The sequence below is a fragment of the Gambusia affinis genome, linkage group LG15 (assembly GCF_019740435.1).
Source record: "Gambusia affinis linkage group LG15, SWU_Gaff_1.0, whole genome shotgun sequence".
NCBI classification, from domain to species: domain Eukaryota; kingdom Metazoa; phylum Chordata; class Actinopteri; order Cyprinodontiformes; family Poeciliidae; genus Gambusia; species Gambusia affinis.
The window spans coordinates 4737822-4760901 of NC_057882.1; the positions used below are offsets into that span (position 1 = coordinate 4737822).

The 23080-nt window shown below is 38.2% G+C and overlaps 1 protein-coding gene and 11 non-coding genes across 12 annotated transcripts in view; 7 read left to right on the forward strand and 5 right to left on the reverse strand.

The window, feature by feature from the left end:
- The window catches only part of mcama (melanoma cell adhesion molecule a), a 72616-nt gene extending 50166 nt beyond the window's left edge, over positions 1-22450 (forward strand). The window contains exons 7-15 of the mRNA XM_044141487.1: positions 10756-10883; positions 13672-13816; positions 14184-14299; positions 14714-14855; positions 15066-15196; positions 15462-15715; positions 19129-19275; positions 19866-19995; positions 20789-22450. Of these exons, the coding sequence (XP_043997422.1) occupies positions 10756-10883; positions 13672-13816; positions 14184-14299; positions 14714-14855; positions 15066-15196; positions 15462-15715; positions 19129-19275; positions 19866-19995; positions 20789-20791 (1196 nt within the window). The 3' untranslated portion in view covers positions 20792-22450. The remainder of the gene's footprint in view (positions 1-10755; positions 10884-13671; positions 13817-14183; positions 14300-14713; positions 14856-15065; positions 15197-15461; positions 15716-19128; positions 19276-19865; positions 19996-20788) is intronic.
- Positions 987-1101, forward strand: LOC122845478. Its single transcript, XR_006373055.1, has one exon. It is a non-coding gene; the product is annotated as a U5 spliceosomal RNA (small nuclear RNA).
- Positions 4423-4538, reverse strand: LOC122845488. Its single transcript, XR_006373065.1, has one exon. It is a non-coding gene; the product is annotated as a U5 spliceosomal RNA (small nuclear RNA).
- On the reverse strand, positions 5309-5423 carry LOC122845499. Its single transcript, XR_006373075.1, has one exon. It is a non-coding gene; the product is annotated as a U5 spliceosomal RNA (small nuclear RNA).
- On the forward strand, positions 6475-6588 carry LOC122845484. Its single transcript, XR_006373061.1, has one exon. It is a non-coding gene; the product is annotated as a U5 spliceosomal RNA (small nuclear RNA).
- On the forward strand, positions 7254-7369 carry LOC122845489. Its single transcript, XR_006373066.1, has one exon. It is a non-coding gene; the product is annotated as a U5 spliceosomal RNA (small nuclear RNA).
- LOC122845479 lies at positions 7763-7878 on the reverse strand. Its single transcript, XR_006373056.1, has one exon. It is a non-coding gene; the product is annotated as a U5 spliceosomal RNA (small nuclear RNA).
- On the forward strand, positions 9154-9267 carry LOC122845482. The gene has a single exon (XR_006373059.1). It is a non-coding gene; the product is annotated as a U5 spliceosomal RNA (small nuclear RNA).
- On the reverse strand, positions 9734-9847 carry LOC122845486. The gene has a single exon (XR_006373063.1). It is a non-coding gene; the product is annotated as a U5 spliceosomal RNA (small nuclear RNA).
- LOC122845485 lies at positions 11469-11583 on the forward strand. The gene has a single exon (XR_006373062.1). It is a non-coding gene; the product is annotated as a U5 spliceosomal RNA (small nuclear RNA).
- On the reverse strand, positions 12037-12150 carry LOC122845498. The gene has a single exon (XR_006373074.1). It is a non-coding gene; the product is annotated as a U5 spliceosomal RNA (small nuclear RNA).
- On the forward strand, positions 13428-13542 carry LOC122845480. The gene has a single exon (XR_006373057.1). It is a non-coding gene; the product is annotated as a U5 spliceosomal RNA (small nuclear RNA).
- Positions 22451-23080: the final 630 nt, after the last annotated feature.

Genomic DNA, 23080 nt, shown 5'->3' on the forward strand with positions numbered 1-23080 from the left:
CTTGTCTTCTCACTTGGCCGAGCCCATTGCTGTTTCTTAGCTCCGCCCACTTTGGTAGAATTTAAACTTTACCTTAATAGGGGGTTTAGTTACACTTTGAAGGTAATCTATAAGGCTTCTTTAATCAGTTTAGAATATGTTTATGGGCAATACAAAACTTGTTGGCTCTAGTGGCCTTTATTTTGCAGCTGTCAGGAAGAAAGGTAGGTTGTGACAGAGGGGGAAGACATGCAGCAAAGTTTGTTGGGCTGGGACTTCAACCCTTGATGGTCTCGTTTAGGATAAAGGCCTCAATATGTGGGTTGAGCTTTACCCCTGCACACCACTTGCATAAAATCATTCCTAAATAAATATACAGTGATCCCTCGCCACTTCGCGGTTCACTTATCGCGGATTCGCTATTTCGCGGATTTTCATAATGCATTTTTTTTTTTTTTTTTGGTGCATTGTGCTCTGCATTCTGATTCGCTAAAAACTCACTCCCGCTTCTTGTATCAAAACATGCTACGAATTGTACTATCATTTTGTCGTCTCGTGCAGTTATGTGTACGTACATAAAACAGCTTGGCAAATTTACATTAAGTTGGCCAAATTATCTTGTAATTTCGAACATCACCTAAACCCATAATGTCGACAAAACGGCCTGGACCGACAAAAGCACCTTGCTAATTGTAAAAAAAAAAGTTTTCTATTTCGCGGATTTCACTTATCGCGGTTCATTTTCGGAACGTAACCCCCGCGATAAACGAGGGATTACTGTATTTCAATCTGCTTTGTTGTGCATAGTTTAAGCTCCTTGCACTGAGATAATAAAATAACGCAACGTTCCAAGTCCCACTGGATGCTGTAAATTGCTTCTAGTGGACAAAGTATTTTAATAGTGAACATGGAAGGAGCATCACACTAAACAGCTGAGGGGATAGCGCCGTCAGTGAAGTGTGTATGATGACAGGAGGAATAGGGCAACTACAGCAGTAGCAGGTCATGCACTCTTGTTTCTCTTCAGATCGTATAAATCTTTCGCCTTTTACTAAAGATTTCCGTGGAGAGAAACAACAAGAGTTTATTGTAATTTTTTGTAACCCTGCTGACTTGTGGGGTTTTCTTCCTGTGTTCATGAAAACATTAAGTTATTTTTAACTTTGAGTATTACAGTTACTCCAATATATCTTTCATATAAATTTACATGTGCACTGGAGAATTATTTATTTGTTTTTACTTCACTTTGAGAGCATGAGAAATGCTGAACACAGACTGAAAACTTACAGTTAGGGCCAGAAATATTTGGACAGTGGCATAAGGTTTGTTATTTTAGCTGTTTACAAAAACATGTTCAGATATACAATCATATATATAATATGGGCTGAAAGTGCACACTCCCAGCTGCAATATGAGAGTTTCCACATCCAAATCGGAGAAAGGGTTTAGGAATCATAGCTCTGTAATGCATAGCCTCCTCTTTTTCAAGGGACCAAAAGTAATTGGATAATGGACTCTAAGGGCTGCAATTAACTTAGAAGGCGTCTCCCTCGTTAACCTGTAATCAATTAAGTAGTTAAAAGGTCTAGGGTTGATTCCAGGTGTGTGGTCTTGCATTTGGAAGCTGTTGCTGTGACCAGACAACATGCGGTCAAAGGAACTCTCAATTGGGGTGAAGCAGAACATCCTGAGGCTGAAAAAAAAGAAAAAATCCATCAGAGAGATAGCAGACATGCTTGGAGTAGCAAAATCAACAGTCGGGTACATCCTGAGAAAAAAGGAATTCACTGGTGAGCTTGGGAACTCAAAAAGGCCTGGGCGTCCACGGAAGACAACGGTGGTGGATGATCGCCGCATACTTTCTTTGGTGAAGAAGAACCCGTTCACAACATCAACTGAAGTCCAGAACACTCTCAGGGAAGTAGGTGTATCTGTCTCTAAGTCAACAGTAAAGAGAAGACTCCATGAAAGTAAATACAAAGGGTTCACATCTAGATGCAAACCATTCATCAATTCCAAAAATAGACAGGCCAGAGTTAAATTTGCCGAAAAACACCTCAAGAAGCCAGCCCAGTACTGGAAAAGTATTCTATGGACAGATGAGACAAAGATCAACCTGTACCAGAATGATGGGAAGAAAAAAGTTTGGAGAAGAAAGGGAACGGCACATGATCCAAGGCACACCACATCCTCTGTAAAACATGGTGGAGGCAACGTGATGGCATGGGCATGCATGGCTTTCAATGGCACTGGGTCACTTGTGTTTATTGATGACATAACAGCAGACAAGAGTAGCGGATGAATTCTGAAGTGTACCGGATATACTTTCAGCCCAGATTCAGCCAAATGCTGCAAAGTTGATCGGACGGCGCTTCACAGTACAGATGGACAATGACCCCAAGCATACAGCCAAAGCTACCCAGGAGTTCATGAGTGCAAAAAAGTGGAACATTCTGCAATGGCCAAGTCAATCACCAGATCTTAACCCAATTGAGCATGCATTTCACTTGCTCAAATCCAGACTTCATACGGAAAGACCCACAAACAAGCATGACCTGAAGGCTGCGGCTGTAAAGGCCTGGCAAAGCATTAAGAAGGAGGAAACCCAGCGTTTGGTGATGTCCATGGGTTCCAGACTTAAGGCAGTGATTGCCTCTAAAGGATTCGCAACAAAATATTGAAAAGAATATATTTTGTTTGGGTTATGTTTATTTGTCCAATTACTTTTGAGCTCCTAAAATGTGGAGTTTTTGTAAAGAAATGTGTACAATTCATACATTTTCTGTCAGATATTTTTGTTCAACCCTTTAAATTAAACGTTACAACCTGCACTTGAATTCTGTTGTAGAGGTTTCATTTCAAATCCAATGCGGTGGCCTGCAGAGCCCAACTCGCGAAAATTGTGTTACTGTCCAAATATTTCTGGCCCTAACTGTACATTATATTTTTTCCCCACATCAAATGCACATAGAGTATTGATGATATTTAAACAGGGCCAACAGTTTTGAGACTGAAAAACAAACATTGAATCTAATTTTAAAGTACTTCTAATTTAGTTCCTGTACATACATGAGCTGTTTTAAGATCCACAGTAGTGATGTTACGCGATGAGCCGAGGCTTCGAGGCGTGTGTCGAGTAATGGAGGGGGCGTTTCCGTGAAGCGCGTATCGAGGCTTGCTTCATTTAGGGGAGGAGCCGAAAACGATGACGTCCGAGGCCTCGCTGCCCGGCTGTACCACGTGACTGCTTCGGGAAATGGCTCAGATTTCGTCGCGCGGTTTGACAGCTTTATAAACCCCACAGGCTCCATTCAAAATGTGGGTTGTTGTAGGCGAGTTGCGGTCAGTTGAGAGAGTGGATAGAGTTTTGATAGTTTGGATAGCAGAGTTTGGATAGTGGTTATTTAGTTTGAGACAGTTAGTTTGGTGTTTGGAGAGTTTTGGAGAGAGATAGATAGATAGGAGATTTAGGAGCACGAAGACAGGATAGGAGTAGGATGGAGCCAGGTGAACTGAACATTTGCAGATGCATTAGGTTTGCTTATGAGGAACTGTATTTTTCACTGTTTCTTATTTTCTGTAAAGGTGAGGTGTTTATTGTGCACCAAGGAGTTGAGGTACAATAATAACACCTCATCCATGCTAAGACACTACCGTGCCTTGCATGAGAATAGGGAGGAAACTGGAGCTTCACCCAGCCAAGGTATTTCATTACTATACTATATACTATACTATAATCATCGGTCACTGTACCCCAATCTGTACAAACTTGCACTTATTTATTTATGCACCCCGGCATCATCTGTGCCATGTGAGCGTGTCTTTTCAAAGGCTGGAGAAGTAGTGTCAAAAAAGAGAAATCGTTTGAAACCTAAAACTGTGGAGAAATTGTTGTTTCTTAAAAAAAATGAATGAAATCATCCAAGTTACACAAGCATTAGCCTATTCACTACCCCCTCCCTCGTTCCACAAGCACTTTCACTGTCCTCTGCCTGATTAAGCTCATGCCATTTTTCTAGAGTCACAGAAAAACATTATTACACAACATGCCATATCACATGACACTACTATTTTGGGAATAATTACACACAGAGAATACATTCAAACAATATTTTATTGTTCAAACAATATTTTATTGTACACATATGTACACCTTTTGTGAAGTCATTCCCAAGACCCATAATAGACAAAAATTCAATGCATCACATGTGTTAAGATACAGCGGGCTGTGATTGTACACCTGGCCAGTAGGTGGTGTCGTGTGCACATGAAGCCTCAAGAAATGAACCCTTTCTCGAACCAATTGTCTCAAGTAGTTCAATGCCTCATGAGGCTTCATCTCACCATCACTAATCCACAGTGTCTTTTTATATCTCACTATTCTATAGAATTAAACATTTCATCTACTTAATTCAGTATTTTAATATTGAACATAAAATGAGCACCCTACTGACCAGCAGGGCTCAAAAAATTTTGTATAAAACTCTTATTGTTTCTCTCCACGGAAATCTTTAGTAAAAGGCGAAAGATTTATACGATCTGAAGAGAAACAAGAGTGCATGACCTGCTACTGCTGTAGTTGCCCTATTCCTCCTGTCATCATACACACTTCACTGACGGCGCTATTTGACTGAACAATGCTTTGCTGGCCACGCCTCTATTTTTCTTAACAAGGTTAAAGTGTTTTTTTGTTTTTTCCGTTTCTAAACTTTTTTTCCAGTGGCAAATATTTTTTTCCACTTTCAGTTTTAAAATAAATGTTAAGTTTTAATTGATTTTTTTTAGTTTCAAATGTTCTTATAAACAAACTTTATAGCCCCAATTTAGGTCAATTTTTGTTCAGCACAGAGATTTGTCAATAGTCGCTGTTTTCTAAAAAAGTCATTATAGGAATCTGAAAAGTTTCTCAAAATTTTTTGAGCCCTGCTGGTCAGTAGGGTGCTCATTTTATGTTCAATATTAAAATACTGAATTAAGTAGATGAAATTTTTAATTCTATAGAATAGTGAGATATAAAAAGACACTGTGGATCTTAAAACAGCTCATGTATGTACAGGAACTAAATTAGAAGTACTTTAAAATTAGATTCAATGTTTGTTTTTCAGTCTCAAAACTGTTGGCCCTGTTTAAATATCATCAATACTCTATGTGCATTTGATGTGGGGAAAAAATGTAAGTTTTCAGTCTGTGTTTAGCATTTCTCATGCTCTCAAAGTGAAGTAAAAACAAATAAATAATTCTCCAGTGCACATGTGAATTTATATGACATATATATTGGAGTAACTGTAATACTGAAAGTTAAAAATGTTTTCATGAACACAGGAAGAAAACCCCACAAGTCAGCAGGGTTACAAAAAATTACAATAAACTCTTATTGTTTCTCTCCACGGAAATCTTTAGTAAAAGGCGAAAGATTTATACGATCTGAAGAGAAACAAGAGTGCATGACCTGCTACTGCTGTAGTTGCCCTATTCCTCCTGTCATCATACCCACTTCACTGACGGTGCTATCCCCTCAGCTGTTTAGTGTGATGCTCCTTCTATGTTCACTATTAAAATACTTTGTCCACTAGAAGCAATTTACAGCATCCAGTGGGACTTGGAACGTTGTGTTATTTTATGATCTCAGTGCAAGGAGCTTGAACTATGCACAACAAAGCAGATTGAAATATATTTATTTAGGAATGATTTCATGCAAGTGGTGTGCAGGGGTAAAGTTCAACCCACATATTGAGGCCTTTGTCCTAAACGAGACCATCAAGGGTTGAAGTCCCAGCCCAACAAACTTTGCTGCATGTCTTCCCCCTCTGCCACAACCTACCTTTCTTCCTGACAGCTGCAAAATAAAGGCCACTAGAGCCAACAAGTTTTGTATTGCCCATAAACATATTCTAACCTGATTAAAGAAGCTTTATAGATTACCTTCAAAGTGTAACTTAACCCCCCTATTAAGGTAAAGTTTAAATTCTACCAAAGTGGGCGGAGCTAAGAAACAGCAATGGGCTCGGCCAAGTGAGAAGACAAGTGGAAAGATTAGCAAGGCTGTTTACACAAAAAATTAAAATGTATCTGTAACATTACTAGTTCCACTATAACCATGTATTTATTATAACCAATAACGTAGCAAAGCACTTTGTCACTCTTTTGAGAAACTTTTCAGATTCCTATAATGACTTTTTTAGAAAACAGCGACTATTGACAAATCTCTGTGCTGAACAAAAATGGACCTAAATTGGGGCTATAAAGTTTGTTTATAAGAACATTTGAAACTAAAAAAAATCAATTAAAACTTAACATTTATTTTAAAACTGAAAGTGGAAAAAAATATTTGCCACTGGAAAAAAAGTTTAGAAACGGAAAAAACAAAAAAACACTTTAACCTTGTTAAGAAAAATAGAGGCGTGGCCAGCAAAGCATTTTTCAGTCAAATAGCACCGTCAGTGAAGTGTGTATGATGACAGGAGGAATAGGGCAACTACAGCAGTAGCAGGTCATGCACTCTTGTTTCTCTTCAAATTGTATAAATCTTTCGCCTTTTACTAAAGATTTCCGTGGAGAGAAACAACAAGAGTTTATTGTAATTTTTTGTGCCCTGCTGTTCAGTAGGGTGCTCATTTTGTGTTTGATATTAAATTACTGAATGAAGTAGGTCAGATGATTAATTTTCCAGTGTAGTCAGATATAAAAGGACAATATAATGTATGGTACTTAAAACAGCTCATGTATTTATTATATAGGGTGCTCATATGATGTTCAATATTAAAATACTAACTACATTAGAAGTGTTTTAAAATGTAATAATACAGTTGTATGTAAAACTGTTTGAGTGAAGGTTATAACAGGTCATTTTGAAAGCTCATAGTAGGTAGTAGTGAACAGAATGAAATCTCATCATTTAATGCAGTGGTGCCCAAAATGGGTCCTGGAGGGCCGGCATCCTCCATGTTTTAGTTCTCTCTCTGGTTTAACGCACCTGGATCCAATGATGGCTGGTTAGACGGCCTAACAGGAACAATGACCTGCTGAAAAGGTTCTTGGTGCCACCAGGGAGAGAACTAAAACATGCAGGATGACGGCCCTCCAGGACTGCGTTTGGGGTTCCCTGCTTTAATGGTTTCACAAAAAAAAAATGTCATGAACATGTTTTGGGGCCATTAAACTTGTTAAGAAAAATAGAGGCGTGGCCAGCAAAGCATTGTTCAGTCAAATAGCACCGTCAGTGAAGTGTGTATGATGACAGGAGGAATGGGGCAACTACAGCAGTAGCAGGTCATGCACTCTTGTTTCTCTTCAAATTGTATAAATCTTTCGCCTTTTACTAAAGATTTCCGTGGAGAGAAACAATAAGAGTTTTATACAAAATTTTTTGAGCCGTTCTGGTCAGTAGGGTGCTCATTTTATGTTCAATATTAAAATACTGAATTAAGTAAATGAAATGTTTAATTCTATAGAAAAGTGAGATATAAAAAGACACTGTGGATCTTAAAACAGCTCATGTATGTACAGGAACTAAATTAGAAGTACTTTAAAATTAGATTCAATGTTTGTTTTTCAGTCTCAAAACTGTTGGCCCTGTTTAAATATCATCAATACTCTATGTGCATTTGATGTGGGGTAAAAATGTAATATAAGTTTTCAGTCTGTGTTCAGCATTTCTCATGCTCTCAAAGTGAAGTAAAAACAAATAAATAATTCTCCAGTGCACATGTAAATTTATATGAAAGATATATTGGAGTAACTGTAATACTGAAAGTTAAAAATGTTTTCATGAACACAGGAAGAAAACCCCACAAATCAGCAGGGTTTCCAAAAATTACAATAAACTCTTGTTGTTTCTCTCCACGGAAATCTTTAGTAAAAGGCGAAAGATTTATACGATCTGAAGAGAAACAAGAGTGCATGACCTGCTACTGCTGTAGTTGCCCTATTCCTCCTGTCATCATACACACTTCACTGACGGCGCTGTTTGATTGAGCGACATCCATCCATCCATTTTCTGTTCACCCTTTGTCCCTAATGGGGTCAGGAGGGTCGCTGGTGTCTATCTCCAGCTGCGTTCAGGGCGAGAGGCGGGTTCATCCTGGACAGGTCACCAGTGTGTCGCAGGGCAACACAGAGACATACAGGACACACAACCATTCACACACACACTCACACCTAGGGAGAATTTAGAGAGACCAATTAACCTGACAGTCATGTTTTTGGACTGTGGGAGGAAGCCGGAGAACCCGGAGAGAACCCACCATGCACAGGGAGAACATGCAAACTCCATGCAGAAAGACCCCGGGAATCGAACCCAGGACCTTCTTGCTGCAAGGCAACAGCTCTACCAACTGCGCCACTGTGCAGCCCTACTGAGCAACATAAAAACTCAAAAACTTAAATATCATTCTTGTTCATTAAACGGACTGAAAATGTACCTACACAAAGTAAAGCTGGACATAACCAGGTAAAAGCATAAAAATAAATCCATTTGGATACAATCCATGGTCAGAGCCAAAGATGTTGACCACTCCAATTTTTCTAAATCGTTTTATTTTCCCTCAATTTTATGTAGGCTAGAATTATTTTGTTTTTCCTTTTCAATATTGTCAGGTGGAATGATTATGGATTAACATGTTAGTTACATGTCATAGAGTATCTGATATTTAAACAGGGCCAACAGTTTTGAGACAGAAAAAAAAAACATTGAATCTTAAAACTGGTTCTGAGCATTTTTTTTACATTTTCAAAACTTTTTTCCAGTTTCTTTTGAATAAACTTTATGGCTGAAATTCAGCTCCATAGGACTCAGTTCTCGTTCAGAACAACGCAGAGTGTTGTCGACAAAAGTCTACAACAAATCTAATGTGATTCTAGTGATTTTTTTAAAAATATACAATAAAAGTCACTAGAGGAATCTGAAAAGTTGCTAAAAATAGCAGCAAAGTGCATGGCTACATTACATAAAAGTGTACATAATTTTCATATCTAGAATTCATTCAAATTCAAAAATACTTTACTTTCCCAAACTGGTATTGAATTCAAAGCTTCAAATGAACTGGTTAAAAAACACAAGTGTGGCCAGCTTTTTGCTTTTTGGTTCCCACAATGCATTGCTCAGTCAAATAGCACCGTCAGTGAAGTGTGTATGATGACAGGAGGAATGGGGCAACTACAGCAGTAGCAGGTCATGCACTCTTGTTTCTCTTCAAATCGTATAAATCTTTCGCCTTTTACTAAAGATTTCCGTGGAGAGAAACAACAAGAGTTTATTATAATTTTTGATACCCTGCTGGTCTGTGGGGTTTTCTTCCTGTGTTCATGAAAACATTTAAGTTATTTCTAAGTTCTTGAGTATTACAGATACTTCAATATCTCTGCTTTTTTGAAAATGGCTTTATGAAATCAATTAAATAAACTTTTTTTGTTGCTTAGATCTTTTATATAAATTTAGATGTGCAATGAAGAATTATTTATATGTTTTTCCTGTGAGAGCATGAGAAATGCTGAACACAGGCTGAAAACTTTTATTATTTTTTCCCCACATCAAATGCACATAGAGTATTGATGATATTTAAACAGGGCTAACAGTTTTGAGACTGAAAAAAAAAACATTAAATCTTATTTTAAATTTCTTCTAATATATTTCCTGTACATATATGAGCTGTTTTAAGATCCACACAGTGTATTATTCTTTTATATCTCACTATTTTATAGAATTAAACATTTAATTTTCTTTAATCAGTAATTTGATATTGAACATAAAATGAGCACTCTACTGATCAGCAGGGCACAAAAAATTACAATAAACTCTTGTTGTTTCTCTCCACGGAAATCTTTAGTAAAAGGCGAAAGATTTATACGATCTGAAGAGAAACAAGAGTGCATGACCTGCTACTGCTGTAGTTGCCCTATTCCTCCTGTCATCATACACACTTCACTGACGGTGCTGTTTGACTGAACAACATAAAAACTCAAAATCTTAAATATGTCACTTTTGTTCATTAACTTTAGGCCTGTCAAGATAATAAAGTTTGCTGGATGATAAATTGTCCCAGAAATTATTGTGATAAATGCTAATATTGTTGTTTTTAGACAATTTTCAACTAATGTAATGGTAACACCATTTTATCCAAGAACATATTCTCACGGATCAATAAGATTTAAATTTCAGTGAACATTTAACACTGGACCTGGAAGATATTTTAAATAGCCAAAATAAACAAACAAAACAGAAATCATAAATAGAATGAATTATGAAATCTCTGTAAACAAAATTGTCCTTCAAAAACCTCCAAAACCTCAGACTGAAGACTTCCAGTTTTTGGTAGAAAGAGGAAATACAAACAAATTTTATTCATCTCTTGTCAATTTGTCATACGATTAATTGACTTATTGCAGCAGGCCTATTTGTCTCATAAACTATCACAACATAGTGACAGTCTTATGAAAAATGTAAAAGCATATGACTATTGGCTATTGATTACCAGCAACAAAAGTTGATTTGGTGATTTGGTTGCTCTTTAAAATTGTCTTTTTGAGGTTTAATTTGGTGAAGTAATTTATAATAATGGTTGTGTTGATCCAGTTGGGTTTTTGTTTCTTATGAACATCTGATAATGTGCATATTTTGCCAGTAAACCCAATCTGCAGTATCAAATACAACCTCCTCTGATTCTTGTTGGAACAGTTTAGTAAAAAGCCAGACTGGATCTGTCAGCATTATGGAAATGATCAGCATGCAGAATAAGCCTGCCTAATTTAGTTTGTTTCTTTGTGTGTGTGTGTGTGCAGACCCCACCACCATGATGGAGCTGTGGAAGGATTCGCCGCAGGGCTTGGTCAAAGAGGGGGATACCGTAGAGCTGCGTTGCCAGGGTGACGGCAACCCCCCGCCGGTCTTTGTTTTCAGCAAGGAACAAGTAAGAATGGAGCATCCTTTCTCACCCTGCATCCTCCGAGAGCGAGTGAGTGACACACAAGAGACACGCAGGGAGTGATTTTGAAATGCAGCGCTCTCAGTGCCCCATGCAGACACCAGCGTGGAGGGTCTGTGAGGACTGTGATCCGGCTGAGGCCATGTTGGCGAGCAGGGCTTGTTCCCACGTCAGACACGCATTCATTGTGTCTCTGCAGAACACAAAGGCTCAGCTGAATGGAGTCTGAGCGTTTCCCAGTCAGCCGGTTGGCAGACTTGGTCAGACAGAGTAATTTGAAGAAAGGTAACGTGGTGGAAACAAGACATTTTAGACATATGTTCAGGCTGAAGGCTGCAGTATGTAACTTTTAATAAAAATGTTTTTTTACATATTTCTTAAAAACTGTCACCATGTTGTGGCGGTGTGGAATGAGGCAGATAATCTGCGAAAACAACTGAGCCCAGTGCTAATTAGAAACAACCAGATAGTTAAGATTTTGAGTTTTTATGTTGCTCAGTCAAACAGCACCGTCAGTGAAGTGTGTATGATGACAGGAGGAATGGGGCAACTACAGCAGTATCAGGTCATGCACTCTTGTTTCTCTTCAAATTGTATAAATCTTTCGCCTTTTACTAAAGATTTCCGTGGAGAGAAACAACAAGAGTTGAATCCAATTTTTTTGTGCCCTGCTGATCAGTAGGGTGCTCATTTTATGTACAATATTAAATTACTGATTAAAGTAGATGAAATGTTTAATTCTATAAAATAGTGAGATATAAAGGAATAATACACTGTGTGGATCTTAAAACAGTTCATGTATGTACAGGAATTAAATTAGAAGAAATTTAAAATTAGATTCAATGTTTGTTTTTCAGTCTCAAAACTGTTGGCCCTGTTTAAATATCATCAATACTCTATGTGCATTTGAATATATTGAATATAAAAATATATTGATAAGTTTTCAGTCTGTGTTCAGCATTTCTCATGCTCTCAAAGTAAAAACAAATAAATAATTCTTCATTGCACATCTAAGCAGCAAAAAAAGTTTACTCAATTGATTTCATAAGGCCATTTTGAAAAAAGCAGTGATATTGAAGTATCTGTAATTCTCAAGAACTTAGAAATATCTTATTGTTTTCATGAACACAGGAAGAAAACCCCACAGATCAGCAGGGTTACAAAAATTACAATAAACTCTTGTTGTTTCTCTCCACGGAAATCTTTAGTAAAAGGCGAAAGATTTATACGATTTGAAGAGAAACAAGAGTGCATGACCTGCTACTGCTGTAGTTGCCCCATTCCTCCTGTCATCATACACACTTCACTGACGGTGCTATTTGACTGAGCAATGCATTGTGGGAACCAAAAAGCAAAAAGCTGGCAACACTTATGTTTTTTAACCAGTTCATTTGAAGCTTTGAATTCAATACAAGTTTGGGAAAGTAAAGTATTTTTGAATTTGAATGAATTCTAGATATGAAAATTATGTACACTTTTATGTAATGTAGCCATGCACTTTGCTGCTATTTTTAGCAACTTTTCAGATTCCTCTAGTGACTTTTTTTTTTTTTTTTACAATAAAAGTAACTAGAGTCACACTAGATTTGTTGTAGACTTTTGTCGACAACACTCTGCGTTGTCCTGAACGAGAACTGAGTCCTATGGAGCTGATTTTGGGCCATAAAGTTTGTTCAAAAGAAACTGAAAAAAAGTTTTGAAAATGTAAAAAAAATGCTCAGAACCAGTTTTAAGATTCAATGTTTTTTTTTCTGTCTCAAAACTGTTGGCCCTGTTTAAATATCATAGATACTCTATGACATGTAACTAACATGTTAATCCATAATCATTCCACCTGACAATATTGAAAAGGAAAAACAAAATAATTCTAGTCTACAAAAATTGAGGGAAAATAAAACGATTTAGAAAAATTGGAGTGGTCAACATCTTTGGCTCTGAGCATGGATTGTATCCAAATGGATTTATTTTTATGCTTTTACCTGGTTATGTCCAGCTTTACTTTGTGTAGGTACATTTTTCAGTCCGTTTAATGAACAAGAATGAGATATTTAAGTTTTTGAGTTTTTATGTTGCTCAGTAGGGCTGCACAGTGGCGCAGTTGGTACAGCTGTTGCCTTGCAGCAAGAAGGTCCTGGGTTCGATTCCCGGCCCGGGTCTTTCTGCATGGCGTTTGCATGTTCTCCCTGTGCATGGTGGGTTCTCTCCGGGTTCTCCGGCTTCCTCCCACAGTCCAAAAACATGACTGTCAGGTTAATTGGTCTCTCTAAATTCTCCCTAGGTGTGAGTGTGAATGGTTGTGTGTCCTGTATGTCTCTGTGTTGCCCTGCGACACACTGGTAACCTGTCCAGGATGAACCCGCCTCTCGCCCTGAACGCAGCTGGAGAGGAACCAGCAACCCTCCTGAACCCATTAGGGACAAAGGGTGAACAGAAAATGGATGGATGGATGTTGCGAAAGTCAAATAGCACCGTCAGTGAAGTGTGTATGATGACAGGAGGAATAGGGCAACTACAGCAGTAGCAGGTCATGCACTCTTGTTTCTCTTCAAATCGTATAAATCTTTCGCCTTTTACTAAAGATTTCCGTGGAGAGAAACAACAAGAGTTTTATACAATTTATTGATACTCTGCTAATTAGTAGGGGTTTTTTCTGTGAAAGACATAAATTCATCAAAGTATTACTAAAATTGTTAGTATTACAGAAGGCAGGTTTTAGCGTTGTCAGTTATGTGTGGATGTGAACCTCCTCTCATCCTTGGAGTTTCCTTTTCAGGAGCCGGATGTGCTTTTAGAGAGCAGAGGTGATGTCCTGATTCTGCCGTCTGTGTCCCGGAAAGACAGCGGCCTCTACCAGTGCCGGGTGCTGGAGTCTGCCGGACAAATAGAGGTCAAAGAAGAGGTCACGCTCACGGTGCATTGTACGTAGGAAAACATACGACACGCCTACAGACCTGGAACTGCACGTCTGCAGAATTATTCTATACTTTAGTATTTAGAGGCTTTGAAGTTCAAATTTTGATTCAGGGCTGATCATAGAATATTTTAGGTTTTGTTCTGTGAGGCGTAAAACATCTTTGTGTAGAAATGTGATACTTAGCATTCTTCCAGATTGATAAATCTGGAAAATTAGACATTTTCTGGGATAAATAAGGAAATTTTCAAGTTTGAAAAGTCAAAAATTTTCTTGGAAATTGAGCTCAAAAATTTTTTAGAAAAAAGTGTGGTAATTTCTGTGTGTGTGTGTGTGTGTGTGTGTGTGTCATGTCGTGCTTCATCCCGTTTCAGATTTGGACCCGGCTGTTGTGGTTCCTAAAGATTTGGAGTATATGAATAAAGGTGAAAATCTGGTGGCATCGTGCAACGCTCTGTCCTCTCTGAAAACCGTAACCATCTGGTACAAGGTGAATAAAAACACTTCATTCCAATTTAAAGTTATTCCCTGTTGCTTGTGCACTTTTTCCTTCGACTAAACTTTCCATCAGTGTGCTAGGATACAGGGTGCCCAAGTACTTTAGCTGGACTAAATTTCTCCTAAACTCTTGAATGGGCTTCCTTTTACAAAACTCTCAAGACTGCAGTTATTACCTGTTGTTTATGCACTTTTTCCTTCCACTAAACTTTCCATTAACATGTTTGGATACAAGGACGTTGTTTAGCTACACAGGACAGCTGTCCAATCAGCAGTCTTCCCCCTGACTGTTGTGACCGTAAAGTTAGTGTTGTTAGTGAACTGACTATTGTCGTGATGTTCTGACGTTCCGGTGGCGTCGCTGACCTTGGGGTCGTGTTTTGATGTTTGCTTTGGGTTTGTTTAGGAAGGGAAGCAGGTGGGTCACGGCAACACGCTGCACCTGAACGACGCCACCTACGAGACGAGTGGACAGTACGTTTGCGAGGTGACCGTTCCCTCACTGCCCTCCCTGCACACCAACGGCTCGGTTCACATCGTCGTCCAAGGTCAGTGAGCCGCTGCTGCTAACCTCCTGTTGCCTTTTAAGGTCAGAGCTTTGAGTTCTGATAGTTTCTAGAGGAAGTTCAGGATCATGAAGACGTAAATGAAACAGGGTGAAGTGTTTTTATGGGTATATTACAACATTTTGGTCAATGTTTACTAGAACAGGATCTGCTGACCATCTTGGTCAATGTTTGTGGTGGCTGTTCCTCCAGGCGGGCCTCAGCTGGCCGGCGTGGAGGACGAGATCCAACTGGAGGAAGTGGCCGGCCGCTCGCTGAACCTGAGCTGTGAGGCCCGCGGACACCCACTGCCCAGCATCACCTGGAGCATCACAGGCAGTCAGGTGACCCTTCATCCAACTATTGCATTTATACAAACTCAACAACGCTTCTGATAAAACTATCCTGGGCTGGAGTCTAATAGTTGGTAAAGGCAGCACTAAATAAAGGCAAATATGCAGACATGTGCTTTGGAAGTTTAAGAAAAGAGACGTGCTGGATTTGTTTTCACGAAACCTTTAATTACACCTAAAAGAAATTCAGTTTGTCCGTTTTGAAAGAGAGATGTCGATAACTTTTGCATAAATGAAACTGTCTCTTTCTCTGTAGAACTGGCAAGAAGTGATGAGCAAAGCAAACGACCACATGACTCACAGCATGGTGTCGGTCAAGATCAACTCGGACGTTAGCGCCGTTTGTAACGCGTCCAACAGCCAGGGCACTGAGGTCAAGGTCTTCAGCATCAAAGCCAGTAAGCATCTCTTTCTTATATATATTGAACACATGCAAGTTAAATTATCTGATTTAAAATTGGGAAATTGTTTGACGAATGAGTCACAGCTGTTCTTCTTCCTCCTAATTTAGCCCATAAAACTGAATTGTTAAAATGTTAAATTTATTGTTTGATTTGCTAAAGAAATTCTAGACATTAAATAATATTTCTCACAAGATAAATTTATTAAAGAGTTTTCAGTTTTTAAATCTGACTTGTTCATTTTAGCTTAAAAGACAAATTATGCAATACTGTTAAATTTGTTTGATCCATACTTTCGAATTGTAGCAGCTGTAGACATTTGAAACAAAGATTGGAGGTTGTTTGATATGGGCTGATATTGATTAAAATGAAGAGAAACTCAATGAAGTTAAAATGAAAACATCTGTGTAAAATGAAGAAAGGTTTCCTGTTCAGATTTGAAAAATACTGGGATCTGTGTTTTTTATTTGCCAAAGCTGAAAGAGTTTAACTGGGGCGTGCCGTGGTGGCGTAAGGGATAGCGCGACCCATATTTGGAGGCTTTGAGTCCTCAATGCGGCCGGCGCGGGTTCAACTCCCTGACCCAGCGACATTTACCACATGTTTTCCCCCTCTCCTTCCCCCTTCCTGTCAGCCTACTTGTGTATAAAGGGACACTAGAGCCCACAAAAAGACCCCCTGGAGTGGTAAAAAAAAAGAGTTTGAACTGACAAAACACAAGCATGGATGTACCCTCCCCTACATTTAGATGATTTATCTGGCATCATTCAGATATGAATGGAGAGAATACTAACAAGATAATCTGCTGTCAGTGCTGGAGTTAGCATCTGCTTTGTTCACTTTGCAGCGTTTCACTAAAGTTACATTTCACAGTTTTTAAGGAATCTGGACTGCAGTTTGACACTAAAAATATAAAAAGATGTTGAAAGTGAAAGGATAAAAATGAGCTTTGGAATTTTTAGATTGCCAAGATTGGCTAACTGTTGGCTGCTACTAAAGCTAACATTAGCCTTTGGATTGATTCTATGTTAGAGTTTTTAAGGAATCTACAGTTAATCTACAGTTTTGCCTTAAACTCTAAAATAAAATGTTGAGCAAAGAACAAAATCTGAATAATTTTCAAGCACTGTGATTTGCTAACTAGTTTATATTTCTAACTACAGTTTTGCACCTCTAACAACCTTTAAATATTTACAGATTCTTTATAACCATTTGAGATTCATGAAAAATGTATTTGTTAAATCACACAAAAACACTGTTTCAAGGCTTTTTAGCACTACAAGTTGGTTTTTGAATAAACTTAAACTGAATTATTCTGCAATGTTTAGAGATCTTTCAACAGTTTGATTTATGAATTAAAACACAAATGTAACCGTTTCAATGTTAGCATTAGAATCATCTCAGAATAAAACAAAAAACACGAAATGTAAAAATGAAGAAGTTGAACCTAGACTGAACTATTCTGCACTCATTACTGACTCTTTAAAGCAATCTATGCTTTATATATGTAAACAAACAAGTTGGATTCTTGCATTTCTTTTTCTAAAAATAAAAATATCGTCCCATTCTCACGAACCAGTTGTTGAGTAGCGTCTCATGACCTGCGTGAATCGACACACAATTCTTTAACCTTTTGGTTAAAAATGATGTCAGGTTTTCTCAATCCAGCATGATCCACATTAGATGTTGGAAACTCTGAAGAATAAAGCAGAGCTCTTTTGCTGTAGTTCATTCACCCTGCCGGGTATCCGCTGCAGTCGACTCTTAGCTCATTTTGCCCCTCCGGCAATTTGAAGAAAAGATTCCCGAGAGGAATACATATAAAAATGCAAAACTGCATGTGGTCTTTGTGTTTTTTATTGCAACCAAAAATTTGGGGCAAAATGGCTTATAAATTTATGGCATTTTTTCAGATTTTCTTTAGAATTGGAGAGTCTGTCTGTGCCCAAAAGGTTTTGATAATTAGATTGGAAAACACTGGGCTCTTTCAAATTCCTCTCACCTTGAGTCAGTTCCTGAGAGACAGTTAAAGGAAGGAACCATGACTGTTTTCCCAAGTCGTATATGCCAGCATCTTCATGGTTTCTACTTGTTGAATTCAAGCTAATTTAGGTTGGTTAGGGCTCATATCAATGTATACAAAAGTTGGAAATAGCTAACTTAGAAAACACCCATACCTTCTCCTTTCTAATGTGTTTGTTGACTTGATCAAATCTTTGACTTTGCCTGAATTCACAACTCATGATTTATTCCACATCTACATGTTAAGGTTGTCAAAGTCCAGCTAGCAAAGCTGACCTGCTTCCCTCTCTCTTGCTATTTTTTCTTTAATTTAAACTTTTTAGTAGCCTCTGAAATGTGACGCCCTTGAACCTTGATGTCTAGTTGTGTTGTTGACAGTAGTAGAAAATAACTGTGTCCATTTTTTTTATACATGTCATGTGCACATTTAGTTTATATTGACAACTTAACAGCTTCTGAAAACACAGAAGAAAATTCAACATTTGAATATCTGTTTTGTTTGAAATAGAGATTTTGTAGTATTGCAACACTGGGCCTTACAGGGTTAAACATGGGGGCGTCCAAAGCGTGGCCCGGGGGCCATTTGTGGCCCTCTGACTGACTTGGTGTGGCACCTGACCACACTTACTAAACACAAATTTAAGTGTTGCCTCATAAATTCGGCTTATCAACTCATATATGCAGAAATCTGCTTGCTTCGTTAAAATATTGTGTGTTTAGTTTATTTTTGAACAGGCAAATATGAAAAATAAGGTTTTTTTGTTTTTTTAAAACAAAATTCTGAGTACTTTCAGTCTGACATGTTTCACCGCTGTTCTTCTTCTGCTCCATGTTTGTCTGCTTGCTCCGTCTGCGTCATCGTCTCTGGTGATCCTCGCTCCGCTCTGAAATGTTTCTGTGATCATCTGAATTGTTTCTCTGCATGTTTTCTGCATTAACTGCATGATGAGAGTCTCCGCCTGATCTGAGAGTGGAAACGTTGTAGCAGCAACCCTGCAGAACCGACTTACTTGTGGTTAATTGGTTAATAATGACCTTTGTCACATAACGTTTTTATATTCAAAACATAAAATCATTTAAAACTGAAAGTTGAAACTTTTAATCTGTAAGAGAACATAACTTTTTTTTTTTACAGTACTGTAAATCATGTCTAATGGTTGCTGTGGAGATCTAACTTTCCGCTCTTTGCGGCCGTTTCTCAACGTTGAGCTTTGGGCTGTCAGCAACATGTGGGGGTGGCACTCTAAACTCCACACAGTCCTTCACATTCTGTCATCTGTAGAACTTCTAGCCTTTTAAAACCTTGTGCAACAGTGTGAACCTTCACAAAAAGAACCCAAATGAACAAAACACAAGCTATCACGTAAGACGCATTAGAAAAGAAACCTTTTCTGAAAGTTTGAGTGGTAAACATGCACATTTGGTCTGTTTTTGTTGTAAAAAAGAAAAAAAAGAAGATCATTTAGGCAAATAAATGAAATCTGAACAGAAACCTTGATGTCTGCTTCTGTGTGCAGTTGAAGGCAGTGGGGTGATCATAGTGGTGATCATACTGTGTTTGCTGCTTCTCGCCTTCCTGGGAAGCGTCGTCTACTTCCTGCATAAGAAGGGAAAGATCCCCTGTGGACGTTCAGGAAAGCAGGAGATGTGAGTACCGCCTCGTCCTCTACTCCTTCTGCTGCACAGAATTTTAATTCACATCTGTATCTTTCTGCATAGAACCCTCAAAACTTGCGTTTGTTGGCAAAAGCAAGACATTTTTGTGCGTGAACAAAAATGTAAAAATTTAATACGAAAATTACTTTTCCCTTTGCAAAGGCAAAGGTAAGAGCTTTAAGCCACCCACTTTTAAAGTAGAGAAACAAAGAGTTAACTCAGTTTGGCCTTTCAGAGTTTGTGTTTTACAACCGAAACACTCGAAATTCCACAGCACATCCACATGTAGACGTTTGTCATAGTCAAGCTAGCACAGCTGGCTACTTCCCTCTCTTTTGCTGTTTTTATGGAAAGTTTTCCCTGACATTATTCTTTAGTTATCATAGTTTTGACAAATATGAGCAAAGCCCTTTTTCCTTTTACATATTACGCGTGCATTTAAGATTTAGCGCGTTATGTTGACAACTTGGCCGCTAAAACCAGTGGTAGTCGTTATTGGTGGGCAGTTTTTTTGTACGTGTGATGTCATGTTTCAACGTGTCTACAGCACCAGTTCATAACGTCTTTGTTCATCCGGGCAGCACCAAAGAGAAGCCCACCAAAGACGACATCGTTGTGGAGATGAAGAACAACCCAAAGAACGAGGATGCTGTGCTGCTAAAGGCCGTGAATGGAGAGAAGAAAGGTCCCAATGACCAGGTAACTGTTGTGGTGAGTGAATACACCTGCAGAAAGAGAGAGAAAGCCAAACCGAGAAACCATGGCAACAAACACAAGCATATGTAGCAATAAAAAGTACAATACTGAAAATTACACAAGAAAACCAGAGTTTTAATAACGTAAATGTTTGATTTCCTTTCTTGTAAATGTACAACTTTTCAACGTTAGAGGATATTTTTAAGTGTTGCCACATTATTTTCTAGATATAAAACTTTATTAGAAATTGCGTTGGGTTTATTTCAAATGTAATGAACACAGAGACGGAAAAGAAACCGAAGGAAAAGGTTTCAAGGGGAAGGAGACACGAGTAGAGTGAAAAAAAAAAGATAGAGAACACAAGTCAACAGTCTGCTTTTACATCTACAGAAAGAGAGAAAAAAAAACTGAGAAACCATAGCAACAATCAGCATAACATCATCATCACTGACAATGGAATGTTACAAGTTAATACAAGAAAACAGGACATTTAATATTGTAAATTTGTGCTTTTATTCATGAAAAACTCATTTTGTTCTTGCTAGTTTACCACTTTTTGACCTGCAAGAATGTTGGAAGTGTTTGATTGAAAATAAATCACTTCCAACACTTCAATAAAAAAATCACTTTTTTTAGTTTTTAGTGTAAATGTACTCCACTGTTGCCTCTTTCTGTCTTTCTTTGGTCATGAATCTGTGCTTCTGAGTGAGAGTTGCTGTGTTAAATGTTGGGATCTTGTCTGAGTCTTGTGGAGTTGACGTCTCCTGAATGATTTGACTGAATCTCACCTTCTCGTCTGTCTGTGCAGTAAAAATCCTGAAGGTCGTGCGGAGTATCCGGACGGAGGAGACCCGGGACGCTCCCTCCCTCTTCGTCCCTTCATTTTTTGGTCTCAGCAGTATTCAGCAGGTTCTCCCAGGAACATACACACACACACACACACCCACAAACAGAACACACACACACACACAAACAGAACACACACTCCCAAGGTGTGTTTGTACAGATTTATACCTTTCGAATGAGTCTTTGCTTCGGCATTCAGTTCTCTCATTAGTTTCCAGCTCTCTGCTGTTGTTTAGTGTTTGTGCGATGGTGAATCATCCTTCATTTTTTTATGAAAGTGTAAATATTATATATATTTTGTTATTTAAGATATTTTGACTCAGATTTCCATTTCACAGCAGCGTCTGGCTCGTGTGCATGTTTTCTATAGTTTATACTTTAGCGTCCAGGTGAGATTTGATGCAGGACTTGATGGAGACCAAACGTTGTAAAAACTCGTCCTACATTCGACCAAAACAGCTTCTTTTATTTTCTGCTCTATAAGACCGCCGGTGATGATTTCACTGGCGGCCATCTTTACCAAACTGCTGTCTCGTTCTTGAACTGTTTGTAAATATGCTTAGTTTAGAGACCTGCTAGACCTCCTGAAGCTCAAACAGGTCAAAGTTTCACATCTGCTGTGCCTGTTTTTTTTTGTTTTTTTTTTTGTTTTTTTTTTCATCAAACACTGAATTTATTTTATTATTTTGAAACTGTTTTTCCTCTGTGTTGGCACTGATTGGTCAGAGCCTGAAGGTCCCGCGTGTTTTTGCATGTTTTATACTTTCATACATACTTTTTTTATTTATAAATGTATCTTAAATGGTTATATTTTTCAGCTTAAATGTTTCTGTCATAATTCATTTAATTAGCTTAATTTGAATTTAGAAAAATTCATCTAATTTTGACAAATTTAAATGCAATCCAAATTTATAACATTAAAGTCAAAAATATGACCCGGCCACTAGATGTTTTGTATTTTTGTTTTTTATTTACAGATTTAAGGTTTGGATTTCTACATTTTTTTCCCCCAAACTTTTTTATTTGATATATCTCATTAAAACATGGAAGAAAAATTTAAGATAAAACAGGTAAAAAACAAACAAAAAAAAAACCTTCTTGTATTTGTTATTCAGAGTCCATTTGGTTTCTTTTTTTATTTCTTAGCTCACAGCTTCATGTTTCAGGAAAGCTCTGCGAGTCGGATGTAATTATAGTGGATGGAGCCACAAACTGGGGTTTAATCTAAAACAGGCAAAGAAAACATGCAAAAACTTACTGCTGGGGTCCTTCTAAAGGCTGGCGTTGTGAATATTTCTCACTGTGTACTTTATTTTGAAAGGGTTCTTTTGTTACCGAGAGTGCTATACTGCCCCGATGACTTGCAACATTTAAATTTGTAGTGAAGTATTTTCAGTTTTTTAATTTTTCGTGTTCCACTGAATGACGAGAAGCGATGCAGTCGCTGTTGAACAGATTTCTGGCTGGATCTGTGAATCTTTATTTGTTCAGTGGTGAGAAAACAGAGTTTGAAACTGATTCTCTTTTCTACATGTGCATAAATTAAGTGCTCAACATGTGATTCTTTTGATGCTTGTTGTTTTTGTTTTTTTTTACAAGATGCCAAATAAAAGTTCCACATAAAGAAAAGGCCTCGACTTGTTTCTGCAGAGGTTTTGAGAATGTAGTGTGTGTGTGTGTGTGTGTGTGTAGAAGTGAGCGCTTCCAAACCGCTGTCAGCACAAACTGGGAAGCGCTCCGAACGGTAGCTCAGATTTCCTTCCTGGACAGAAAACACATCTGCAAAGAATTTAAAGCTGCAAAACAAACGTTGAGTTCAGCCGCTTGGCGCAGAGGCTACAAGCCTCCAGGTGACGACGGCTCAATAACGGCCGAGATGAAGCAGCTCAGAGGGTTTAAGGGCATAAAACGGTTCAGGTCGGGTTTTGTTTTACGGTTTCTGCTCAGATTCGTGACATCTCGGTAGCCTATGGACTTGTGAGGGGAAAGGAAACGTTTGGCTTCTGTTTAATAAAATGAATGTTGGTTCTGATTCAGGTGATAGAAGGCCGACTTTGTAACTGTCTTTATAGGACTCTGAAGGTTCAGATCTGAGTCAGTCACTATACTCAGATTTAAGGCCTGATCATTAGTTCCTAGCTGTAATAATTGAAGCTGCATGTTGACTTTGGCTCGTTCTTCTTTAGGTCCAAAAAGAATATCAGCAGAACAAATACTAGTCCACAGCAGATCTTTTTAGATCATTTTTGTACTA